At 39.8% G+C, this 26,813-nt stretch overlaps 3 protein-coding genes and 1 long non-coding RNA gene across 9 annotated transcripts in view; 2 read left to right on the top strand and 2 right to left on the bottom strand.

Annotated features, from left to right (window-relative positions):
• Positions 1 to 80: 80 nt before the first annotated feature.
• Positions 81 to 12,091, bottom strand: MTIF2 (mitochondrial translational initiation factor 2). Of its 6 annotated transcripts, none has more exons than XM_075147801.1 (14): positions 12,069 to 12,091; positions 10,410 to 10,641; positions 9,795 to 9,900; positions 8,344 to 8,515; positions 7,719 to 7,879; positions 7,118 to 7,294; positions 6,469 to 6,608; positions 5,053 to 5,177; positions 4,063 to 4,267; positions 2,952 to 3,204; positions 2,101 to 2,241; positions 1,104 to 1,268; positions 750 to 890; positions 81 to 339 (listed from the first exon to the last, which is right to left on the bottom strand). In XM_075147801.1, the coding sequence occupies exons 2-14, from the start codon at positions 10,632 to 10,634 to the stop codon at positions 170 to 172; spliced, it is 2,181 nt and encodes a 726-aa protein (XP_075003902.1). In that variant the 5' UTR covers positions 10,635 to 10,641; positions 12,069 to 12,091; the 3' UTR covers positions 81 to 169. The 6 variants fall into 6 exon arrangements, with proteins under 6 accessions (XP_075003902.1, XP_075003901.1, XP_075003903.1 ...); XM_075147800.1 differs by lacking the exon at positions 12,069 to 12,091 and adding an exon at positions 12,032 to 12,054; XM_075147802.1 differs by lacking the exon at positions 12,069 to 12,091 and adding an exon at positions 11,850 to 11,872.
• LOC142081172 (uncharacterized) lies at positions 441 to 4,069 on the top strand. The gene is made up of 3 exons (XR_012673265.1): positions 441 to 520; positions 3,003 to 3,061; positions 3,173 to 4,069. It is a non-coding gene; the product is annotated as an uncharacterized LOC142081172 (long non-coding RNA).
• Positions 12,092 to 14,217: 2,126 nt separating the features above from the next.
• Positions 14,218 to 17,444, top strand: LOC142081170 (prolyl-tRNA synthetase associated domain-containing protein 1-like). The gene is made up of 2 exons (XM_075147808.1): positions 14,218 to 14,370; positions 14,872 to 17,444. Exons 1-2 carry the CDS (start codon positions 14,290 to 14,292, stop codon positions 15,307 to 15,309), a joined length of 519 nt encoding a protein of 172 aa, XP_075003909.1. The 5' UTR covers positions 14,218 to 14,289; the 3' UTR covers positions 15,310 to 17,444.
• Positions 17,445 to 20,889: 3,445 nt separating this feature from the next.
• CCDC88A (coiled-coil domain containing 88A) overlaps positions 20,890 to 26,813 on the bottom strand; it is a 78,160-nt gene continuing 72,236 nt past the window's right edge. The window contains exons 33-34 of the mRNA XM_075147798.1: positions 22,474 to 22,573; positions 20,890 to 21,916 (exon numbers count right to left, since the gene is read on the bottom strand). Coding sequence (XP_075003899.1) covers positions 22,509 to 22,573 — 65 coding nt within the window. The 3' untranslated portion in view covers positions 20,890 to 21,916; positions 22,474 to 22,508. The remainder of the gene's footprint in view (positions 21,917 to 22,473; positions 22,574 to 26,813) is intronic.

The following is a 26,813-nucleotide window of genomic DNA, read 5'->3' as shown; positions in this document are numbered from 1 at the left end:
CCAGTGAGGTAAGGTGGCTGCTTGACAAGATTTAAAAGCAGAACATTGTTATATAAACATCAGATATAAAGAAGCTCACGTGTATCTCTGAAAGTTCATTTAATGATACAAGTTGAAGGCCAGCCAGGAATAATACATGTCCTTTAGTATCAATGTATTCAAATGTATTTTAAAATCCTGGATCCCAGGAAGTTGTCTGTTGAACTTCTTTTTCTTCATAACAGATAATTTCATCTCCAATATTGAATTCTATGTTCTTGTCCAAACTCAATCCACAATCCATACCTGTTTTTATTACCTGGACATCATCTTTATGATGCCTCAGTGATGACAGAGATCCTACAAAGAGAAAGTGCATCAAAGAAAGAGAGCCCACTAACATCGAAGCATAGAAGTGTTTTGGTTTGCCCTTCTTACAGAATTTATGTTTCACCTTGTAGCTGCAAAATGAAAGCAAGAAAACGTAGGGATTGTGAGCACTTGCAGCTAATGAAAGTCAGACATCAGTCCTTTTCAGCAGGTAAATCCTATGATGCTACTGCTTTCCTACCAGAGTTGGTAGTTAGAAAACAGTCTGGATAACGGCACAGTGACATTTTGCAGCTTTTCTCTAGTTGGCGCAACTCCATCCTAAATAGCATATGGGGTTGCTTCTATCATCAGATGTGTACATTTTGCACTAACTTCACAGGGAACTAGCAGCATCTAACACTGCATGCAAATACATGTTTTGTGGCTGTTACACTTACCTCTCCAAATAACATCCCCGTTACGGATTAACTTAAATTTCATTTTTTTGTCTAGCAGCCCCTTCTGTACTCTGCATCCAGCTACTGGAATTTTGTTTTTTCCTACTGTTACAGAGAAGACATTGAGAACAGAAGCTTCCCCTAAAAGAAAAAAGTTGTATGAAATACACGAGAATAACGAACTGGCAATAAGTAGAAGCAAGCTACACTCTTCCACTTACCAAGCTTTGTAACAAAACAGAAAAGCAGCTACAGAGGAATATAAAATATTTGATAAAATAAGAACACTTCATTGGAGAATAAACTTTAGGCCACACAACGAAGCAAAAATTTAACAAGTCAATGAAAACGCACCTATTGTATTCTCCACCACAGATGGGGGTAGTCTGCTACTTAGCTCATCTTTCAAGTCTTCAATAAGTTTGTAGATGATATTGTGAAGTTTAATTTTTATTCCCTTTTTAGCAGCCAGCTGTTTAATACTTTCATTGGCTTTCACACTGAATCCAAATACAACACCTGATAAATAAAACAATCGGCAAGTGATGACTAAAAGAGATCACTCTTTAAACAGTAAAGTGAAAGTGTCTGCTGTAATATTGAACTTGCAGAACAGGTTACGATTAGCGGTCAGCAAAACAAGAAACAGCATTTTATCACTGCTTCCCTTTTAAGGAGGGACCATTTACTTCTCCCACTATTGCACATCGACTGCTACTCACCTTGTATAAAAACAAATGGCTCAAAAAAGCCCTCAAAGAAAGCTCCCTGATGACAGAACTGGAGGTATCAAAGCAGAAACTAATGCTTACACACAGCTCACCAGAGCTTACGCAAAGGGACAAGGATCTCCCATTTTGGGGCTGGAAAACCACTTGATTGTCCAAATTAAGCTGGAAGTGAACTCTAAATCATTCTCATCCTGTGGACTATGGCAGGTCCAGTGACCCCACACCCTCTACAGCAGGTGAGAATTACAGGGTACGAACAGGAACAGCTACTGACAGAGTCTTTCCTATTACCTCCCTGAGCAAAAGGAAATTCTTTTGTAACCTACTTTTCTAGCTTTGCCCTGTTGGAGCATCATAAAGCAACCTGAGTGAAGAGTCAAGGGTTTAATCTTAACAATTCAACTACTGAGCTCGTCAGGAGTCCTTCCATTTTCATGAGCTCTCTAGCCTTCCCTGCCTGCGCTATTGTTTGATATTAAAGGAAACATTTTTAAGATACATGTAAGTTTACCTTATTGGTGCTGCTAGTTATTACTGAGAAAACAAAACCAGAATGAGACCTACCCATTTCAATAAAGAGTTTGTACTAACCGTTAATTGATTTTTAAATGCACACTCACCATTAAATGCTTCAGCAAGACTTATATCAGTTTCGCTGATGTCTCCCATTCCAAAATGAATGATATCCAATTTACATTCATCGTCAGCATCATAGCTGTCCAGAATGTTCAGAATAGCTTCAACAGATCCATCCACATCACCTGCGTGTAAAAATGGTAGTGCTGCCGACTTTGTATACATCAAAGAAACACTGAGTAGAACTAAGGGACTGACAACTCCACACTATGCAACATAAAGTCTTTTGACACCTATCATTCTTACTATATTTGCAGTAGTATCTTAAACCACATCTAACAAGTCTATTAATTCCAAAAATGAACTGAATAAATACAATAGGACCAGAGGCTCCACATCTGTTGTCATTTTCAGGTCAAGTTTGCAGTTTTTCAGTTACCACTGTCACTGCTTATATATCACTAAATGTGAGGTCAAACCAAGTTCCTCCTGTCCCCCTTTAACTAATACATAATTGTTCTTATCCTCCGTTTTGCTGATGCAGTACTGCTGCTCATATAGCTTGTGGTTTTTTTCTTCTAACATACATTTGGGGGGGAAGGGGGGGGGAGAGAGAGAGAGAGGCACTTGTATGAGTTTTACTCGGGAATCCCTGGGTAAAGGGGTTGGGCTCAAATTCTCCTGTTGCTCTGGCCCTGCTGGAAGCACATCCTTCTGACCACTGGATGTTTTCTGATGCCCCTCCCCTTACTGAGAGAAGTTCAATAATCTGTTCAGTTTTAAACTGATCAAACTTCTGCTAACAGAAATTTTGTTAATAGTTTAGAGCTATGCTTCAGACTGACCATTTGAGAAGCAAAAAAACAATGGAGCAGTAAACAGAATAAGACAGCACCTTTAACAATTACCGATAGCACATTTTTGTCCATCTCTGTTCTCTCTTTAGGCTTTGAAAACATTAGATGCTTATTGGCCTTGTACAGCACCGCCTTCCTCTGTCTCCAGGTGAGATGGGCTAGCTTCTGTTGCTTCTTCTCATATTCCATCCTGTGTTCCTTTTGCTTTGCTTCAATAACTTCCACATCCCTTTTCATCCTCTCCTGTTGTTCAACATAGGTTCTCCAAGCCACAACTTCATGCGCCCTTTGCTGAGCAGAAACAGAAACATTGCCTTTCAAAGCACTGCATCAGAAAACTCCACAGTTTCATCCTTCTGTATCTTCTCTACAGGCTCACTCATTTTCTTTCACATTTAACAATAGATTTTGCTGCAAGGATGGCAGAGAGTGAGCACAATGAGCACTCCCTGGGCTACAACATGACTCAAGGCCTTTTTTTTATGGTATCTCTGCACTGCAGAAGAGAATTTTTGTTCATTCTTTCATATGGTATTCATCCAGCTCTCACACCACCTATTTCAAGCTATACTTTATGCATATTCTTTTGTCAGAAACTAGTTTTCTCATTCTAAAATTAAAACACTAATACCATTAAGCACTGGATTGTTCCCCAGGTAGGGTGATAGTGTGATCATATGAAAGAGAAAAGTCTTCTGTGCCTTTAGAAAGGGAACAGGTTAGAACATATCCCAGATTACCCCAGCAGAAGCCATTCAGGACTGCAGTCACTGCAAACAAAGCATGGAGGAAGGCAGGATGACCATGAGAAGCAAAAGCATGAACCAAAAGTGACTCATCTTTGATTCCAGAGGCAGCCTGCTTTCCTCATGTGATTGTAAAGCAGGTTAATCTGGATGCATGGAGATAAGGAGAGGACAGTCTGGCAGGGGAGAGGTGGGGGCATTGGAAAATAAAGAGGCAATATGCAAATCCTCATTCCTCTTACAGAACACCTAGCTCAGGTCCCTTAATACCTATGCTCGGCCTTCGTCTTTCATCAGATTATCCAGGTTATTTAGAATGAAAGCTCTCACTTAATTTTTACTCAACTCCTTCCCATCCACCTTACTGCAGTATAAGTTTTCCATTGAACAGTTCTTTCTGTACCTCAGATTCTACTTCAAGGATTTCGTCTCCTGCTGAAGGGACTTCCTTCCAGCCCATGATTTCCACTGGGATGCCTGGAGAGGCTGTATCTACAGCTTTGCCATTCTCATCAAACATGAAACGCACTTTTGCCCAGGTCTTCCCTGCAACCAGAACACAGCCTTTTCCCAGAGTTCCTCTTTGGATGATGGCTGTGGTGACTGGACTAGTGAAGAGCAGAGGAGAAAAATAATAGACAAAATTAAAGTGACTCTTCTCCCCGTTTTCACAGTTAGCGTAGGTAAGCAAACAGAAAACAGAATGTGCTTGTGATCAATCACAGGCAGAATATTCCTGTGACACATTTTATTAGAGCGCTAATAAAATTTTAAAGTGACTTGCAAAAAGCCCAAAACCTGTACTGTACTCTTTTAATTTCTGCAGATCAATACAAAATTTGGCATTTGTGAAATCAGCAACAGACTGATTTTACACATTGTGACCCCCCACCAAAAAAAAAAACCCAAACCCCAACAACTTTCTAGAATTCAGTTCATTTTTAAAGAGGGCAGAACACATCTTGTTTACAGAGAACCTGCAAAAGCACTAAGACATTTAGAAGAGTAAAATGTCATGTTACACACAATTCACCAAAAATTGTGTATGTATTATGACCATTAGCTTCATCATTTATACTTTTTAATGACATTTTAAAAAATACATCTGTTCTAGCATTTTAAACTATTTCCTGTGCTTACAGGATTTCATTTCAGTCATATGATGAATTTTGCCCTTTCAGTTCATAACTTCTTTTTCTGGCTCTCATGCTGTAGAAAAACATTTCAATGCTTTAGTTACAAACACTGCAAAGAAACTGTTACAGTTTTATCTAACAACAACAACAAAAAGTTCAATGTTAAACATAAATATTGAGTTACAAACCACGTGAACAGCATCTCTGCATTGTTACAAATCGCTTCATTAAAATTGTAAAGGCGGCAGATTGCTTACCCTTTCCCTTTGTCTTTGCGAGACTCAATTACGGTCCCCTCTACCAAACCTGTGGAATCCGCCTTCAGTTCTAACATCTCCGCTAAAGCAACAGTTGCTTCTGCTAAAACCATGAGGTTTTCACCCTGCATAAAACCATACACATAAAAAATACAAAGAATAAAGGAAATGCCAAGTGCCCAATTAAAGTAAGATCAGAAGTTGAAATCTTAGTACCAAATTCCCCCATTTGATTCAGAACTTCTAACAATGCGATACAGTCCAACAGCACAGATCCCTTTGCCTTCAAGGCAAGATGGCCCTAAAGTGATGAACTATTACGACCGCTGTACTGCTGGTCCAGAAGCCAAGGAACATTAGGAAGGACAGTTTCCTTGCTTTCTCTGTTCACAGCATCCAGGTTACAAATGCAGAAAAAGACCTTGCAATATTCTGCTACAACTAGATTAGGAATGCAAATTAAAAAAACAAAAGAACCTACCAACCCCTCTCCCCCCCTCCAAAAAAAACCACCTAAACAAACACCTAAACAGCCAAATTGAAACTTGATGACACCTACCACACAGTCAAGACTCCAGGACAATCAAAGAGACAAAACTGTTGGTCTGTTTTCTTTTTTTTTCCTTTGTTCTAATTACATTTTATTTTTGAGAACAGATACGAGTTAGCTGTCAATCAGCAGATCCAGATCTACAGGAATTAGGGCAACAACATGTGCTACAGAGGTGAATGGAGAAGCCAATTTTATGCATTCCTATTTTTAAGTGCAAGGGCATGACTTCAAAAGGTCTTGAACTTGCCTGAAATCTTAGAAAATTACTCGGGATGCATTTATAAAGACAGCAATAAGCCTACAACACTGCTGCATCAGTTTGGACAAAGCTGCTTTGCCCACCACAAAACTAAAAGCAAGCACTAAAGTTCAGATTTCAGTTCAGTTTTTAGCTATCAGTTGTTTGCAAGGATAAGATGGTAGATCTTGTAAGACCACTGCAAAACTATGTTCCTGTGATTAGGCATGTGTTATGAAAATATTTATTTACCCTTTTTTGAATTTCTCCCCTCATGCATAGCATTACCACCAACCTTGATTTTGCACTCATTTCATACAATTTGCACTCATTTCATACAATGAGCAAATATATGAAGAAACAGCAATTAGGATGAACCTGAAAAATATCCACTAAATTTCCAGAAGAAAAATGAGATATTATTACTCAATGAAGGGCTGAGCCTCAAAATATGATAGGAGTATGTTTCAAATAATTCTGGAGAGAGCCAGCAGCACTTAGCTCATGGTAAGGTGTCAAATACCAGGAAGATAAACACTTATTTTCCAGCTGCCAAATAAAAACGCAGCTGTATGCACATATTAGACATACATGAACACCATCATTTTTTCCATCAAAACTTTACCTTGAGTGCAGAAATATTTACAGCTTGAACATCACCTCCAAATTCTTCACAGACCACGTCGTGAGCCAGCAATTCCTTCTTTACCCTTTCAGGATCAGCTTCAGGTTTGTCACATTTATTAATGGCGAGGATAAGAGGAACTAAAAAGAGAACAAATAAACTCATTACTAACCTAACCAAAACTTGCTGCTACTAGCACAATTGCAATAAAAGGTTAGAGCAGGTTATGACCACTTAGAACAAATCATCTCTTTTGGTGCCTATTCCCTGAGCAGCCATTGAGATCTGAGCTACCATGAGTAAGCTGGAGGAGTTATCCTAGTAGGGAAGGGGAAAAAACCCCAATACAGATCTATGAGCGCTTTTCTTGCAAACCTGCAAGTCCTGCAAAAGTATTTTAATATCTTTATGTATTACTGCAACATACAGTATATTTTCAAACACCTTCCCAGGGGAGAAACGGGACTACGACAGTTACTTCCCAAGTTCTGTGGATTCCAATTCAAGGAGTTTCTTTTGAGAGGTGAATAAACGTTTGCAAAGCACTCATTATTTGCGCTGCATAGTAATGCACTTCTTGTACATTCACTTTGTGTACTGGCCTTGCCTCTCACTTCAAAATGTAATATTAACAAGTTAAACACCATACCTCCTGCATTTTTAGCATGTTGAATAGATTCTACAGTTTGTTGCATCACTCCATCTTCTGCCGCTACAACCAGTATGACGATGTCAGTAACATGGGTACCTCTTGCTCGCATGGCTGAAAAAGCTGCATGTCCAGGAGTATCAAGAAAAGTTATCTTTTCCCCAGAAGGCAAATGCACTGTGAACAAAGGTATACGGTGCATTTTAAAATCAGCATTTCACATAGCTTTATTTGACCTACTGCAAATCAAGCATCACTCCTTTGAGAACTTTTTTAATAATAATGACATGTTTAGGCAGACAGGTAACTGTTGGCATGGAGGGTCAAAGGTGCTTTTAATTCCTCAGGAAAGAGAAAGTGTCCTGGGATCTTTCATAATCCCAGAGTCTAAATATAATTTCTACTGTGCAGATAATCCACTTCAAAGTTCCATCCACACATTTATGACAGTTAACACAAGTTACGATTTCCTTTTTCACTGCTTACATATAAACTCTTTATGTTGCAACATTTTTCCCCAATGAACTGGCAGCAAGTCAGCCCATTATACAAGTCAGAGAGTAAACTGTTTTATACACATGCACGTACACTTGAATCATACCAAGAAAAGCACCAATGTGTTGTGTAATTCCTCCTGCTTCCATTGATGCCACTTGAGTTTTTCGTAGACTGTCAAGTAAGGTTGTTTTTCCATGATCAACGTGGCCCAATATAGTAACAACTGGCGGCCGTGGGGTTAGTACTGCTGGGTCCGCAGGAGGCCTACAATTAAAACAAAAACGTGTTTTGTAAATACCAAAAAAGTTCACTGAGCAACACGCGTGCCTGCTACGGCTAACGAAGAGCCATTTACCAGAACTGAGTGATGAAGAGGTGAGCCTAGCTTCTCCCCACTGTGGTCACAAATCCTAGCTAGACCACACAGCTAGCCCTCTTAGAACTCAGTCTCACTGCTGCATCAATTAATACAGCAATTCAGTATATCAAAGAAGAATTGGCTTTTCTTCAGAAAACAGCACAGAAAAAGCTCACCTAAAACAAATCAAATCCGAGTATCAGTTTTATGGCCAAAGAAATCAAAATAGTAAACTTTACCTTTTAAATATTAGCAGATTGTGACTATATCAGCTATTATCAACATACCATCAGAACAAAGAAAGTATAGGAAAAACACTTGCAGAAACAAATAGGATAAAAAGCGCCAAAAAGAACAGTTCACAATTTACCTTTTCACAGCATCTGTGTTTTCTCTTTCTTTTTCCTCTTTTAGTTTTGCTGATTTATACTTCATTCCTGATTTTTTAACAATTAGCTTGATATGGTCTTCATGTAAGATGGAATCTGGTTCTAGTGAATCAAGGTCAATGTCTGTGTATAGCAGTGCTTCATAAATATGATCTGTAGAAAAGATAGAGACATTTAACAATTACATCCACAGAAACATGTGGGACAAAAAAAACCCCACTTCATACAGTTTAAGACTTTTTCATTACTAGTTTATATCGTCCTAATAAGTTTCATTCACAAAGCATTTTTCCTTTAATTAGATTTATCTAAAAGTTCCTGTTACGCTACATACTTGCAGAGAAGAACTTGATTGGGAAAGATTTACTGAAAATGATTGCCTTGTTAGATGTTACAATCTTATTTTTCAGATTTTCGTAGCTTACTTTTCCATTAATCCCCAAGAAGAAAACAACTGAAACTCATCTAAACCAAACAGCAAAGAAGTGATTCAAGGAGGAAGGAAATTTGATAAATCTGTTCATATGCCACTTTCTTTGGTAGTAGAAATACAGAACATATTGCAATAGTCAAAAATTGTTACATGCTGACCTAAGTACATTACAAATCTATCCCAGAAATGTACAGCAAGACATGACAGACTTTTCTGCTTCTCTCCTCACTGCTGAGAGGGAAATTTGCCAGAAAAAGTACCCAGCTGGATAAAAAGAGATTGGAGATTGATATTATACAGGTATGGAATTATTTCAAATGTCAATAGTCAAAACATGCTAATACTCCCCCTAAAACATCATTGAAAACTGGTCAAGCTGAGCCACTATACAACCAGGAATCGTTCATGGGGTTGAAAGAACAAGCCTGCTTCTGTAACCCAGTTATTAGAGCAGTCACCTAAAGAGGGGAGTGTTTCCAGACAAGTCCTGCCTGCTCCCAGTTCATCAAATGACTGTTTTAATGAAAGACATATTGCTCCTGAATCCAAGACTCCTGCTGCCAGGGCCGGACTACGGGCTGAAGCTCTTTTCCACCTTCTCTCTTGAGCCATGAATTCTTTACTCACAGGGGTCCAGCTTCCACAAGCCAAGATGCAATGTTTTACCTTCCAGGATAATTTAGCACTTAGGAAACACAGTCATAGAGAGCAGCCTCCACGGATCTGAAGCCTTTCTGCTGGAGACGGAAGAGAGTCCTGGCTTCTTCACATTAAAGTGTCTTGCCTGGTAATTTGGATGGCCCAACTTTTTTTCTCTTTAGTCTGCCATTGTGTCAACCAACATTTTCTTTGGTATGGGTACAATCTACCTTGCTAAGGGAGGAATTAGCAACCACTAACTAATGCCATCGCAGACATCTTTGCCTTTATCACTCATGAAAGTGGCACAATAGATTTTAACTGTTTCATTTGATCTCAAACAACAGAGCAGGCTCTCACCTATGTCTTTACCCATAGCTCGTGCAAGTTCCTCAACAGTCATCTTCTGCCTTATCTCCACTTCACCTTTTGTCAGTGGTATCTTCTTTTTCTTCTTTTTTGTCTCCTACATGGAATTAGACACGTATATAGGAACACATAGCTGGCATAAACTAAGAAATAATAAAAACAATATTAAAAAGACAATGGTCTCAAGTCACATGATGTAAACACATCTTTTTTACTACAATACTAATGAATTATAATAAATGAATGACTTACACATCATACTTAATATTTAAAATGTATAGCATGCTACACTTAATCTTTTTTCATTTTTAATTTTTCAAAACAAGGGAAAAAAAATCAACAGAATAATTTTCGGTTTTGTTTGTAATAATTTCCTCCTGCCTCTGCAAGATTCATGATGCTGCTGGTATAAGCACTTTAAGTCAGTATTTGAGAGGGAGTCACAATACAGTCATACATCAAGTACATTTTGTCTCATAAATGTATAACAACTTCTCTATATTCATTAATAAAGCTCTTTTTTTTTTGTAATTAAAATGCTCAAACTGAGCTCTTGTACTTTGAAATTTCACATAAAACCAGGGATTATTGGATTTTGTCAATTACCTCCTTTGTAGCTAGATGCCTGCGTTGCGATAAGGCAATACTGATTAATTTGTCTTTTTGCCAGAACTGCGGATACAGAAGAAGGGACCACACGGGATGCGCAGACGACTGCACAGGCTTCCATTGTGCTCTGTAAACTTTTCTGTAGGAGAGAGTACGCAGCTGCCGGCAAGCACCACGTAACTGGACCAGATTTTCAAACTTTAGTATCAACCCTCGATTCATTTCTGCACTGAAAAGACAAAAGGACACACTGAAATCAGTCTCAAAGCTGAAAGATACTCTTTCCTATGATAATACAGACAGGAACACAAGGCACAAAAGTTATGTTCAAAACAGGCTTTTTAATGCTGAAAAAGTTGAACTATTTAGTAACTGTTCCAGTTTTTCAGTTTCCTTAGGTGCTTCACCTTTCTCCACTATCCCATTGCAGACACACAGATCTACTAATATCTCCACAGCTTACAAATCTTTCACCTATCTCCACTGATCTTTAATATAAACTACTAAAATCCCCATTTCGGGTTCTTTGATGCTACCTAGAAGAAAAGGGGACATTTGCATGCCTTGTGCTATACTGATAGAGTTATCCAGGTGCAGCCCACCTCTCTAAGCCAGTAAAACACATTTGCAAAATGCCGCTTACATGAGCATATACCACCACTAAAAGACTGTAGCACTGTAGTAATACCAGTGTTGTCACATGGACAGAGACATCCTTTGAGGCTAAGCCCTGGCTTAGCAATTAGGCTTTCTAAGATGCTTCTGTCAGATCACCCCACATCTTGTTTTAACCATCTTAACTTTGGTTTGAGTCATTTTGCTAACTATCCTGTACAACAGTCTCCTATTTGAACTTCTCTTCTTGTTCAGAGTTGCCTATTTTGTCCTTCTGCTCAGTGATGCCATGCTCTATGCCCTCTCGGTCTTCTCTCAAAGGCTTTGTACCATCTTCCACGCAGCTCCAAATGAGTGAAATGCTATCAGTTCCTCTCAGAATGACTGCGGTCCCTTTAAAAACTCTCTTGTATCCGGAAGTAAGCAGGTGACAAACTAACCAACCAAAAACAACTACTTCCCCCCCCCCCCAAGAGAGCTTTAAAGGGGCAGAATCGGTAAAACCGAGGAACCCCCAGGAGCTGCCACAAGACGCTGCATACACAGAAAACTAACATAAATTCAAGGCGAGACTGGACACGCTCACAGAGGAGAAATCCACGCGAGGCTGCTAACTGCAAAGAAACCACTCCTGGCTCTCGGGGCCCGTGGGTCACCAGTGCCCGGGCCAGGCGCACCCCTCTAGCTCGTACTGCTCTTGTGCTCATCGTTTTGGCTAGCACTGCAGAGAAGCCATCAGGCTACACAGGCCTTTCTTTTAACAAGCCGCGTTCACCCCCGCGGGGCACGAACACGAACAAGCTGCCTCAGAAACAGCCTCACCCTGCTGCGAGCGGGACTACACCGCAACGACCGCCAACCTCCCGAGACCTGCTAGCTGCAGCTCTCCCCGCGGCCGCAGCCCCTCATACCCTTCCCCCGCCCCGGGACAGCGCTGGCCGTGGATGGCCCGGCCCGGCCCCCCCGCCCTGACAGGCCCGCTGAGGGAGCCCCCCTCGCGCTACCAAGGCCCGCGCCCCCTCCCCACTTCGCCCTCCGTGCCTGCCGCCGGGCGAGACGCTCACTGCGCAGGCGCCGGGTGGCGCGAGGGCACCGCGCCGGCGCAGTGGCGGCCGCCGCCGGCGCGCGCCCCAACGGCCGGCTCCCTGGGCGGGGGCGGAGCCTCCCCTCACAGGAGGCGGGAGATCCCCTCCCGGGATGGAGGTCCGGGGTGGTCGTGGCGAGATCGCCCGCGGCTTTTTCTGAGCTGTGTTACCCTCATGCTACGGTTTTGGATTTTTTTTTAAAATATATATATATATACACACACACTTAAACTTAGGGTTCTCCTGCCTACCAGGAGATAGTAACTTTTCTTTGCAATGTCCTCCCACCCGCCTCCAATCTAAAGCGCTAACATGGCTGATTTTTTGAAAGTTCTCTCTAATTTGTCATCTCTGAAATAATATCACTTAGTAGACTAGGGCAAAAAAAAAAAGTAAGAGGAAGTAAGTGGTTTTTGAAAAATCCTTGATGTTCCCTTGTTAATGCTGTTTGTAAAATCCAGAGAGAATCCCAAGTGACATCCTATGACATCCTTCAGCGTGGGACAGCACTGCTTCTACGGCAATCTCCGTCAGGCGGCTGCAAATTGTGTGTCACGAGTAATAACTAATTTCCTTTACGTATGTTGGACCTGTGTATTTCACATGCTTTGCCCATAATGTGGGACTTGTGGTAGTTCACACAGGTGGTTCTCCGCACGCTTGCAATAAGCGGTAGCTATGTGTTTTGCTGCCCTCAATATCTCGCTACTGCAAGTATTTGCTCGTTTATGATGCCGAATATTGACAAAAAAAAAACGTGTCCTGTATTTCAAAAGCACCATCTGCTGATGAATGTGCCGGGTACTAACTGATACCTTAAAATGCACAGGGCCTTCGAGGGTTTCTCCAAAGGTAAAATAGGAAAACTAAACTCAAAAATAAACCACAGTAAAAAAGCTTAAATATCAAAGGGCATTAAACGCAGTCTGTGTTCCTGCACGGGGAGGCAAATCAGGCAGAAAGACGGCGCAAGCACACGGACACCACGGGGCTGCCAGCCCGCGTGCTGCGGGCCGTGCGTCCTTCACACGATGGCACTGCCTGGTGAGTCTGGGATTGACCTGAAAAACGTTTTATTTGAAAGATAAATTTAGCATGCAAAAAAGTCACCAAGAGTTTACTGCAAATCTGCTTTTTGAGTTGATCTTCCGCTGGATGCTGCTTGGAAATCTTTCTGTGCGCTGCTGTAAGGCTCCGGGAATTAGCGTGGGATCATACTTTATCCACATGTCTCTTAACCACAGATTCATACTGTTTTAATTTAAAGCTTTATTATAGGTTGCCTGTTTTTCTGAAGGACAAACTGAAAACAAATAATTTCTGATGTCATAGGTCAGGACGATGGTGTGGGTTGTAGAAATATTTTCCGCTTAACTGTGTGGCTGTTAATGCTTGGCTTTGTCCCCTAGCTGCAATTCTTGATTATTATTGGTTGCCTTTAAAAAAAAAAAAACATTTGATTAGGCAGTTCTTTTTTTTAGTGTGCATAATTAACTAAATAGTTTACCTTGTTTTGATTTTTCTAGCTTTGAATTTTTAAATTCCTTATTTAGCAGCAACATTTTCAGCAAAACTGTACATAGGCAACAAGCTAGCATGTGAAATTACAGTAAGCACATATATGAAGAATTTAATTGGGAGACATTTGAGACAAATACCTGTTTTGAAACCAGTATTTGAACCAAACACAGTTCACACTGGACGTGAAAACCTGGTGTATGTCAAAGCAATGTATTGTTCTAACGCCACTATTTGACAAGGAAAGAGAGAGATTGTTTTAAGAAACGCGAAATATATTGCACTGTGCGGGAGGGGAGGCACAGCCCCCCTGGTACCCCTCTGCTCGCCGCCGTGTCACAGGACCACGGCACTGTGGAGGCGGGAAGGCGCCTCAGCAGGCCGCCTCAACCCCTGGCTCAGGCAGAGTCAGGGGAGCCGGCTGCTCCCGCCGGCTGTCGAGTATCTCCACAGATGAGCCTGCACAGCCTCCCCGGGCACCCTGTTCCAGCGTTTGGTTCCAAGGCAAGGGCCTCGGCAACCCGCCCCGCCCCGCCTCTGCGCAGGGCAGCCGCCATTTTAAGGCCGCGGCAGCGGGCGCTCGGCAGGGCGCTGCCCGGCGGAAGGGCGGTGGCGGTGCTGCCCGCCCCGCCGCCCGGCCCCGGCCGAGCGGGACGGCGATGGCGGCGGAGCTGCGGGAGGCGCTGGCGGAGCGGCTGCGGGACTTGGGCATCGCCACGGTCACCGCCGAGCACCCCGAGGTAGGGGCCGCTGAGCAAGACGGCAGCAGACGCGGAGTCGTTCCCCTTCCACGTTTCTGTCCCCCAAAGCCCCTTTTCCCCTCCAGTTCCCCGGCACTTTCGGGAGCTGTGGCCCATCCACTTCTTAACCGTGAAGTCGACGGCATCCAAGATGCTTTCCAAACTTTTTCTCATTCCTAGTTAAAAGTGCACGCACCACGTCGTTCCAGACTGTCTGTGGTGGAGCTGCAAAAAGGAGAGCTGTCGCGGCTGCCTTTTCGCATTTTAAAGTGTGATATTCTTGCTGTATACATGAGACTGAAATGATTCGGAAAGTGTGCAGGAGCAGTATATGACATTTTATTTGTGTTCTTTTAAAATCTCTTCATAATAGGGTACAGTTTTTAGGCTGAGTATAACATTCAGTATTTTCGAAGTCTTTAACACAAGATAACGTGCCAGTACGCAACTGAAAGTCTAGTGGGATATAGAGCCTCACGCTACACTGATGATATTTTCCAGGTGTTCACCATTGAAGAAATGATGTCCCATGTCCAACACATGAAAGGAGGTCACAGTAAAAACCTTTTTCTTAAAGACAAAAAGAAGAAAGGGTTCTGGCTGGTGTCGGTTCTGCACAACAGGCAAATCAATTTAAATGATCTTGCTAAGAAACTGGGTGTGGGAAGTGGAAACCTAAGATTTGCTGATGAAAATGCCATGCTGGAAAAGCTAAAAGTGGGCCAGGGCTGTGCGACACCACTAGCCCTCTTCTGTGACCAGGGAGATGTGAGGTTTGTGCTGGATGCTGGCTTTCTGGAAGGTGGCCACGAAAAGGTGTATTTTCATCCAATGACAAATTCTGCAACCATGGGCTTAAGCCCCGACGACTTTTTGAAGTTTGTGAAATCAACAGGCCATGATCCCATCATCATACATTTTGATGAAGATGTTAAATAGATGAAGTTCACTTTTCTATTACTAGGCATATATTTTGTAGAGCAAAACTAGTGAAAGTCTCATTACAAATAAAATCTGAAAAAAACAGGCTTACTCCTCCTTTATTTTTTCAATTGTGTAAGTTTATATTTTATAATCTGGTGAGAAAAAATACTGTCTTCAGGTTATTAAAAGTTTATCAGAATATTCTTAAAAAGACAGGACATGTTTGCAGTCTACCACAAACTAACCAGTAAGTAGAGAAAGTGTTACTTAAATAATGTCATACTGTTTATTAATAAAATGGATAAAACTGGAAATTTCTGTGTGTGGAACTGGCCTTGAAAGTTTAAACTTAAAACATCATCATTAGGAAATAGCAAATTAACTTCCAAGTTCTAAAATATTTGTCTACACACACAGGACAGAGATGTCTAAATTGTGCACCCGTACCTATTTACCCCCTACTACACGTTGCTTTCTTTTTATTATTTTTACCTAGAAAAAAACAACTTGGCTACACTACAGAAAATGCATTTGATTGTCTACGTTTTTAGTTGCATTTTCACTTTCACAGTATCCTCCCCTTGGGAAATAATTAAGTCTTCTGGTAATCGCCCTGTGAGGACAGATGTGTGCCTCTCCCATGGCAGAACACGCGGAGCCCTCGGACAGCAGGCAGAAGAGCTCCAAGGAACAACGTTACGGCGGGTTCCTGACCAGGTGTAGTATGTCCTGGTGACTCCTGGGAGGAACGTTAATACAACCCGGACCCGCACCAACTTTTGTGCGCCATTTCTACGGATTGACGAACCCATGCAGGCTGTGCATCCTCTCTGCTCCACTGTGCCTTAACCAGCACCACAGGAATGGAAAGAATGGTACCACAAGTACTGGAGCTTCTCCCCTCAGGAGAAGGGGACTGCAGTACAAACATCCAGGTGTTCAAGAGGTTGCGAGGAAGCTGATTTGGCTTTCAATAGGTGATATATATTTTTAGTATAGAAAAGTATCTACTATCACAAGAACAAGACCAGTACATTCTCAACATTAAATTTCTAATCCAATTCTTTCTCCTCCTCTCTCCTGCCTAAATGAATAAAACCCCCTTCAAGCAGATTTTGTGATGAAGAGAGAAGCAGCAGAAACTCCATGAAGTCCAGTAAACATACTTTGGCAACGAGCACCCACACAAAACCCAAAGATGGGAGTAGTGAAAGTGAGGGACAAAATCTGAAGACGATGGGGAAAAGGGCTTTTGAACACAGCCTAATGAAAATGTCACGTACAAACCACGCCTAGAGGCAAGCAATAGTGTCAACACAAGTTGAAGCAAAATGGAAATAAAGAATACAGAAGCATGAAGAAAAAAACACACAAAAGGACTTGCGATCTTGGATGACTATTTGCTACTGCATCACGCTAAAGGATGCAACACGAACAGTGGTAAAGGGAAACATTTCAAAAGAAACACAAGGCAAAAATCAGCCAATTTGACCCAGTTTCATTCTAGATGGCCAAGATAGTTCTGTGAGCTGAGAACATCATAAACATTTGTGTTGGATTGGTTTTCTCCCCCTGTAAGAAAGTGCAATCTTTAATTCTACAGAATGAACAACTACCATTAACTGAGTAAGAAAGAGCATCTTCTAGTGCAAGGCAAGTTACTTCACAAACATCCTTACCATGGTTTCCTTCATTTCTGAAGGATCTGGCGCCTGTTCTCAGAAACGTGAACTTAACGACAAGAGTACTTCATGATACAGCTGTTTTAAAATTTTCCCCTCCACCTTAGGAAGACACAAACCAACCCCATCTATCATGGCGGTTGTCTCCAATGGGAGAGAACTGACCTAAAAATGTTGAAGCTATAGGAAGAGTCACTAGAACATGTCCAGATACCTGTGATTTTATAGTTGTTGTTAAATAAAAGACTGAAAGGAACATCTGGTGTCTGGGAATTTTGGGTTGATTAATGAACTCTGGATTGACAAACGTGTTACTAAATTAGCTAGATATTAAGGTAGAGTCTTATGTGTCTTTAAAAGTAAAATTTATCTTACCTTCTGCCTGCCACTCATTGTCCCTCCCTCCCCTTTAAGGTTTCTTCTTTGTGGTACCCCAAAATCCTTTATCATTTAAAAAAAAAAATTAAATCTGACTTGTCAAGGTTTTTAAATCCAGAAAGCTTTAAATGTGAGAAATTGTTTTAAAGACGTGCACAACAGCAGTTTACTGTGCTTCATGAATCTTAAAATCTGTACCACCTAAATTGAACTACCTTTGTCCTCAGAAGAGATTTTGAGACTTGTCTCAGCAAAAATAACGACCAAGCAAAATCAAAGCTTCAAATACTACATTTGGCAAATCTAGAATGATTTCTTTTTGCATTTACTTATGAAATTAGTGTCTTTTTTTTTTTTAAATAATATCAAAATAGCATATAGTTAAAAGCTACACAGGTCTACACAAATAAACAACACGAAACAAACTACACACTGTCCAGAAAAATTCTGCTACAGTTTTATCGGTTTCCCTCCGGAAGAAATACTCACTGAACACATCACCAACTGACCACAACGCCATTACTTAACACCAATATCTTTCCAGTAACATCAGTTTCCAGAAAAAGTGTGTATAAATGTACACACAAAATAAGAATAAAAATTATTTGGTTTGGCATTTTAATAACATCATTAATAAATGTATACAATGGCAAACATTAAAAAAATCAATATGTAAAGGAAATTACAGTTTTAAATAAGAGCTTTTTAAGTTTTGTTTCACACCTAGGTACATTCCTTTAAGGCAGTTTTATTAATATCAAAGCATTATTTACATATACATTATCATCTAACTCTAAAAATCATACATGAGCTCCTTTGTTGAGGCGGCATCATGTCTCAGAAAAAGTTTAGAAATAATATGTGTTGGGAATGTTACTAAATCCTCAGCAGACTATCAGAAAAGCAAATAAAAATTATACATTGTATAGTACTACAACCTCTTTTGTAATCTTGAACTAGCAGTGACAGATTTGGCAACTCTTGCGGTAAAAAGCTGTGTACTCTCATTGTACGCTGTCCAGCAGCCGCTGTGTTCTTCCCCTGGGAGTTTGTGTTTCAGAAAATATGAAGCAGCTCCTAAATGTAATTTATGTTTTTTTTAATTTTAATTTTAAGAGCAGAGACTGGAAAGATTAAGAAAGGAAAAAGAAAATAATTTAAAAATCGTCAGAGCACAGATAACAGGATTCCTAACTGCTCTTTTCCTCTGAAACTCCTTTGCAAAAGAAGGTGCTGGGAGAAGCAGATTCTGATCTCTTAAATGCAAATGTATCCCCGGCGCTGCTTTTGGTTAATTCAGCTAATACAACCCAAAATGCCACTCTGGCCTCTGTGCCGATGCAGACGAAGTGGGTCGAAACCTGCTTACAGTGGCACAGACGGGCACAGGCCAGGACTCTGGCACACGAATCTGACCAGAGCAGGACGAGCTCTGCCCCCAAGCTCCCGCCGGTTCTCTCGTACAAGGAAACTTTGCTTAGGTTTTTGGATGAGGGGGGTTCATTTGTAATACACGTTATCAGTTAAATAGTAATAGCAAAGTTCGTGGCTACTGTGATTGCACAGATGCTTTAAGGTGGTGTAATAGTATGCAAAAAGCAAGTGTAGAAGTTGTGACGGGTAATCCTGGACAACTTAATGAACACAGAGAAGAACAGAGGTAATAAATGGAACGTCAGGAGATGCCCGTGTGACAAAAACACGTGTGGTGAGGGCAGGTTAGTGTGCCCAGCAATGCTTGCAGAGAAGCACGTGCCCTGCAGTCACAGCAATACGCCACTCCTGCCTAATGCCCAGGGTCTCGGAGAATCTACCTAAACACACACAGCTGCTCGGATTCTGTGAATACACACAGCATTTGGCACTACAGTTTAAATCTGTTAATTCAAGACACAAATGTTCTTCTAAAAATAGTGACACTACTAAATGGTTAGGGTTTAATAGTTTGAAATGCATCAGTCCTCTGTTGTCAAAGAGAGCTAGCAGAGTCCAGTCACAATCAGACCCTGAAATGAGCTTGAAAATAATTTCGAATCGGAGATATTTTCCTAATATTTATGGTATTTCCATTCTCTTTCATAACAGCTATGCCTTTAGTAAGGGCTACCGGCATTCCAGATTTCGTATCTTTGCCTAGGAAATTCTGTAAAGGCAACTTTTCCTCCCGCCTCTATGGCTCTGCCCATACTGCAGCACAGGAATGGCTTGAGACCAAATTCTTCTTGCCCAGAGTACTCTTCTCCTAGGGCACGTCAGGGCGCCGTCTGTCTCACTTGTTACTGGGGGAGAAACTCAGCTATGCCCTGAGCTTTGAGTGCGTACAGGAACACCCAAATTTTGCCTGGTACACCCAAATTACAGCTATACAGGGCCTGACACGCCGCACCTCTTCTAGCCACTGCCATCCATCCCACCCGCCCCTCTGGTGACATCTCATAGCTGTCATTGCACGGCTTGGAATGCCCCGAATCCTTCTCAAAAACGTCATTACAACATGGGAAATTATTCCAAATGCAACTGAGCTCGGGCTGCCTACAAAACCGTTGTGGAGTGGGAAGCTCTCCGGGCTTCAGATCACTCCTGGATTGCTAATCTCTGTTGATACTCTGCAAAAATCAGCATGCTTCCACTGAAATGAGTGAAAATCTTGACCCTGAGAAATAAGGGACCAGAAATGGATGCTAGCGTGAGTTGGTAATCAAAATAAACCAATGATTTTAATGAAATACCAGAAATGTCTTCAGAGGAAGAATGGAAATTCTATGCGGTGGAGAGCTGCAAAATTGGTCCTATTTTCACTTAAGAAAAAAAAAAAAACAACAAAAAATGTTTAAAATCTTTGTGAAAACAATCCCAGGCTGAACCAAGTATTTATATTGTAAAACCAAAATATTCTGTTTAGATCTAGATCTTTTAGCACATTTTATCATAAAAAGTATTTCAGAAGGACGTCACTTTAAGGAAAAAAAAACAAGAAAATTTCCCCTTTTAAAGCTTATTGAACTTTCCTCTTTTTTCCCTTTTTCGACAAAATTTCAGTAAAATAAAAAAAAGTCTTGCCAGTATGCTTTTGAATCTGTTGAACTGCATTCTTTTCCCAGTGAAAAAATGATTCTGTTCCAACTGTCCCTGACAGCTTGAGACTTTATAAATGACAAAACCTGTAAGCCTCAAGAAACAAGTTGTTAGTAAGCTGACGAAGCTGCAGTGGCTCTACCACGCTGCCTAAGCAGCAGCGAGATCCATCTGCAGGGAGTCTGCAACCCTAGTTCTGCAAATATGCCATGCTTACCTTTCCTTATGTGAATGGAGATAGCTGTAGGTGAAGTTATGTACGTGCCTGCTGGAAGATGGGACACTGGGAGGTTACACAGTTAACTTAACCCTTTAGAACAGGAATATGAATGTGCTGATTGATTTGTAATAAAATGTAATGATGATAACTCATTTTGGATCTGCTTATAAGTTCATGTACACTTCCTCTGAGCTCTCTGCAAATGCTTTCAAGACAACAAATGTATGCAACCACTGAATGTACCAATAACATTTGTTGACTTTAATATAAATCGATAATGAACAAGATGTATCTTACTAATAAAAGATAACCTTACGGGGAACTGATTGTAAAATGCATATGATATTATTTACATTTCTTTTTGCCATCAAGAAACCTCCTAAGCCACAATCAGCTCATGTCAAAAGACAAACAATAAAAAAAATCAGTCAATACACAAACATCATAAGACAGTCTTATCCTGGAAATGCCATTTGTTGAAAACAGCCTTATATTAAAATAAAAGTTATAGAAAAATCATACCTGACAATTTCCTGTCAGGAACATCTGAACATATATATGCAGAATAACTTGGGAATGTGAAAAACACAAATGACAAACAATTTCTATATAATACGATTATCCCATGACTCCCAGTTTTGTTAGTTATCGAACTTTTTCATGTATGTAAACAAATTTTTCTCTTGCAGTATGCAACAAAAACCAGCATAAACTTTTTAAAGAGCAAATTCATGCAGATTATGCTAACCAAATAAGGCAGTGAAGTGCCAGAAGCTGTGAGGTTTTTGTATCTGTATATACAGTCAATTTCAACAAAATACTACAGCATTTATTTTAGATTTACAGAAGTAAATATAAACTGCTAGTTATGGGGTTTTTTGGCTAATTATTAGCAGAAGCTTAAGCAAATCAGTGGCTAATTTCATAAACAGAAGATGAAAGAAGTGTTTTTTTTTCCTGGAGTAATTCTTGAGACCTTAAAATTCTTGGTCCTTAGGGAGATGAGAACTGTCCTTTATTCAGTAGATCTTAACAGTGCAATGTGCAATAATTCCTAAGACCATCTACAAATTTTCGGCAGTAGACTCCAGTAGAGCTCCTTGATTCAAGGAAGGAAGGAAGGTAGGTAGGTTTTTATTTCTTGCCTGCTCTAGTCACGAAGAATGTAAAAAATTCCCTTAATTTTTATTAATGATTCCTACAGTCGCTGTCTTGTTACTTCAGATATAAAGGCTTCATACTGAGATACTGAAGGACACTTTTCTCTCTGTGTTCAGTTGAAAGGTAGAAAGAGAAAAGAACATAAGAAAAGCTTAGAGTGTAGAAGTAAAAAATACAGAGTTAAGTCACTAACAGAACTAACAGCACTAATAGCATGCATCAAAGATGTTTTAATGAAGTCAAGAGAAGGACAGAATGCCAAAGACAAGCTTTATAAAAAGGCAGTTTCCTTGTAGTATAGAATACTTTGTATGTTTTGTTAAACTATTCTTTTAGATTTATCTGTCCCTTTCTAAGGACTGACTTCAATATCACTTCTTAATGTGATTTCTTTGAACTTTCTTCTTCAAGAGATTTGAAAGATAAAAATAAAAGTAATTTTTACAGGCAAAAGGCTGAATGGGATGAAGTTCCCTGCCTACACAGGCAAAATAACTGCTGTAAAACAACCTGTTCTGGCTTAACTAATAAGCAAGATAGAAGCCAGTTAAGCAAGCAGTATTTACATCTGGTTAATGCAATGTGCACTTGTTCTTATATGTAATGCTGTTAGTTTGTTGTAAATGAAATTAATCTCATTTACATTTTGGGCAGGAAACTCACCACTTGGCCCACATCTCATGTAGTGGGTAATAGAATTAGGAGCTTTGTTGCTCCCTAGACCTGCTTTTTGAATTTCTGCTTTCTGGGATAGCTTCCACATCTGCAGAGAAAAGCATTTCATGTTATTCATTGTGTTTATCAGGACATGAAAAAAACCCTCATGCATAAAATACATTCTACTTATTAGTAGAGCAAAAGGATATGTAACACTTCTTTTTGTTTTAGAGGAAAGGACAGAGGAGAGGGATAGAAGAAACTCACTGGAAGCGCCTACTCAACTACACTCATTAAAACTCATCTTAGCATTTAGGATAACCAGGTATTATTTTCAAAGCCACACTCAGACAGACTTAACTTTCAGATACACTAACCCTAAATTTCTGCCTGTACAAAAAGGAAAAAAAAAAAAAAATCAGATGTAATCAAGGCTGACTGAACCTTGCAGAGAACTTAACTCATCTTTGCATTTTTACCTGCTACACATTGACAGAAACGTTCGCATTCAATTCTGCAAAACAGAGAATTATCTTTGCATGCAACAGCTTGAACGTGCAAAACGCAGTATCTTAATTTACTATTCACTTAAAGCAAAGCATCAAGCAAACCTTTAACTGCAAGCAAATTATTAGGCCTGAACAACAAAACCTTTTCTGGCTGGCAGCCACATATTCAGTGTTTGTAATTACCATGCAAAGTCCTAACTTATCATTTTTAAAGGCAGCAGGGACCAAGGAATGAGCAAGCGCACCGTGTGTTTTAGGGTCAGCCATTTGAGTGGCCGGGGAGCAATAGTGATTGGGTCTGAAGGAATTTCGCCGATCCTTCCACTGTTTGAGCATAGACCAAAAGAGACATCCACGATGTTACTGTTAAAGCCTGAAGACCAAAAAGTGGAGGAAAAATAATCCTTCGGTGCATGAAAAAAATTGTTTTCTTTCATATATAATAAGCAAATGTTGACAATTTATTTTTCAGAGACATTAAAAAATCTCTAGCAGCATGCTTTTGCTGCTGCAGCTGAACTCAATGGAGCAAAATAGGAGCTCAAAAAGTTACTATCCTCAGAACTGAAATGCAATTCATTACGAATTTATAAAACAATGCAAAATAGTAGCTTGAGCTGGACAAGGTTAGTGTAGAACTCCCCTAGAGGACCTGAGACACTAGTGTTCAAAGACACTAACACTCAGTTATTCTGAAGCCCTTTGTGTTTAAGAGAGAAGCTGTTTTAATGCTGCCCCCCTCTACCCCAATGGAGTAAGGTAAAACACAGGCTAAAAAGGCATTAAATACCAGGCATAAATATTCACTATCAGATTTGGTTTGGATGTGAAAGCTTAGTGCTGTGAAAAGAAATGAAACAATGCAAACTGAAGTGTCCCATGGGCAGTGGCTGGAAAAAATGTATTTTGTTGTCTTGATAGCAAGCTTTAACTTCACTCTACAGGGGTAACCTTTAAAATTTCTCTTTAGACCTTGGCCTTGCTCATGATTACAATCGGGGTTCAGTGGTCATGCTGGAGAGTTCAGAATAAACATATCTGGAGACAATACTGGTATTTTTTTGTAGCTGTGACAGTCTAAGGACCTAAGCAAGACAAGGCTGGCAAACGAGATAATAACATGCCTGAAAGCTTATCCGATTTCTCGAACAATAGCAGTTGATCTAAAAAGCAGATACTACCTCTAGCTACAAGCCTTGTTCTGCTCATAACAAGCAGTCTTGCTGCAAGACACAGGCTTGCAATCAGTTAAGAAAAATACAGATACTGGTAGCACAGTATGAGCTTGTAATAAGTACTCTCAGAGCTAAGAAGATTTTCTCTATAATTCCTTAAATAACTTGCAAAATGTATTATGCACACGTCGCTTCAGATAACAGCACTGTTCAACTCCAAGCTAATTCAAACACATCTACAGATTAATGGAAATGAAGTCAAATGACATGACCCAAGATCAGAACACTGATCTTGCTGTGTGAGAGTAAATGCATGTGAAATTAAGATTATATTTCAGATTTGGATTTGTTTTTTTCTAATGGTGAGACAATTCTAGAGGGAATACAGCAATAACTAACAAGTGAGAAATTTATCAGGCCAGCAATAATGGATGCCTGCAGACATGGTAAAGGATGGCTGCTTTACATTTTGAAATGGTAATTTTACCCTCCACAGAATGTCTTTGAAACATCCAATCTTCTCCTCTCGTTCCTCTTCCCCACCTTGAAATGTAGCTGGAGCTCTGGAAAGGGCTGTCTCCACGTTTTATTACCAATTCTCCTGTATGAAACGGAGACCTTACAGACTCATACATGGGACATCTGCCGCTTTTCCTTGAGGAACTGTGTATTTGCAGCACTTCTACCCCTCCCTAGTTAAACTGTAAGGAATTAAAGTTCAACCCACTCAGCAGTACCAGGACTGCCACAAAACTGCTGGCAAAATAAATTCAATTGTAAAAATCAGAATATGACATTCATTATTTTTAATATTTATTTTCAATTTTAAATATTTTTCCTCTAGATATATTTTCATTCAGTTTTTTAAACCGCATGTAATTTCGGCCTACATTAACTGTCAGTAACTATTTCCTCTTGCAAAAAAGTGCTCATGTCTAAGGCCTCATGTAATTGTAGTTTAAGTATGATACAATTTCAAACTCTGTTTATATTTACGATTAAGAAGTTTCAAGCAATTGCAGAGACAGTGGCATATTAAGTAATTACTTTTCTCTTTAGCTGGCCATCTGGAATTTAATGAGTTATTGGCTTAAGCATTCCTATACTCCTATAATTTTGCAAGCAAACTTTTTGTTATTTTTCTTTTATTTAACTGTGCTAATTTAACAGTTTTTCTGTTATTATGTTACACATCTTGTTTTCTATTATATTAGCGTTACTTCTATTAAGAAGAAAAAATGAATTTCCACCATAATCAATATAGGTTTTTATTACCATACATCACAAGGAGTCTCATATAACTCTGTTATTTGACTCCTAATAAAACCATACACTTCACCACATTTGTACACCAGACGTGGAAAGACAAAGCATACAAAAGGGAAAAGGTGGAAAGGGTCATTTTTTCATCACAAGTGCTGCATATCATGTGACTATTTATCACCTCTTCATGAGGATGGTAATTTATGTTTAGGATTATGAAGGTCTTTGCATTTATGAATGTTCAAATATTTTAATAAGTATGAACAGTAATTCGTATTTATTGTGAAAGCTAAAGGCACTGAATTATTGGGCTATTACTTGTTCCTTGTGCAAAGTGTATTTATGCCAGGACATGGCATAAATGAAAAGGGTAAGACACTGAAATCTCTCTAAATGCTTCTTTTCGTTAGTACCTCATTTTTGAAAGAAGGGGGAAGAAAAAAGTGTTTTTACTCCAAATACATAATCAATGTGTTACTGATACATCTGAAAGCATGAGCACAACTGAAAAGTACTGTCTTTGTACCGCAAAGTATGTTGTTCACGGTGCCATTTTTGGCAATGCAGCATGCAATTGGTTTAACATGCATTCAGTAATGTACAGGAAAAAACCAAAATATTTGTAATGCGTGACAAAAAAATATAGCTTGTATTATAAAGACTTTTAAAAGCATGCAAAATATGTACAGTGCAATTAATGTTTCATGCAAACTTTGGTGAGATTACAATTTTACATTCAAACATGCTAGAGTACACAACTGAGCCCTACGCCATTGTTCTTAGAAAACAACAACCCGCAGATCTAACAAGAAATTATTTTTTTCATTGTAATGCATTTTTGTCTAAATCCAGTGGACATTGAGAACACCACCTATATGTCATATTAGACTATATATATATTTAATTATACAACTTCCTTATCATACACAACCATACTCATACCACACAGTCTTATTATCTTCAGAAACCAGTAGCGGGGTTTCAGCCTCACTGGTGTTTACACAGGTGGAAGGAACAAATTCACTAGTTAGAACTGACCGTAGGTCACTATGATCAGGTTTCTGATTAGCAGAAGGCTGTTCTTGATTTTTCGGTACTGATCTAAATGCTGACAGATTTGCCTGATCAGTTGTTTTTGATGTAGATCTTTGAGGCAATCCACTTATATTACTAACTAATTCGGTGTTAAGGGATAAAAATGGCTGAGCCACAGTAAATGATCCTGCGCTGTCATTACCAGATATACTGACTTTATCATTAAACACACTTGTGCTTAGCAAAGTTCTCTCACGAAAATTTGACCTTTCCATCCTTGAAGTCTTAGGCACATCAGAGTTACATCCTAAATTACGTGGTTTAACTGTATTAGCTGCATCGCTTTGTGGAACACAATCTACTC

Source organism: Calonectris borealis, chromosome 3, assembly GCF_964195595.1.
Source record: "Calonectris borealis chromosome 3, bCalBor7.hap1.2, whole genome shotgun sequence".
Lineage (NCBI taxonomy): Eukaryota > Metazoa > Chordata > Aves > Procellariiformes > Procellariidae > Calonectris > Calonectris borealis.
Note: the sequence above shows the minus strand (reverse complement) of the source record. Positions and strands in the feature narration are given on the sequence as shown.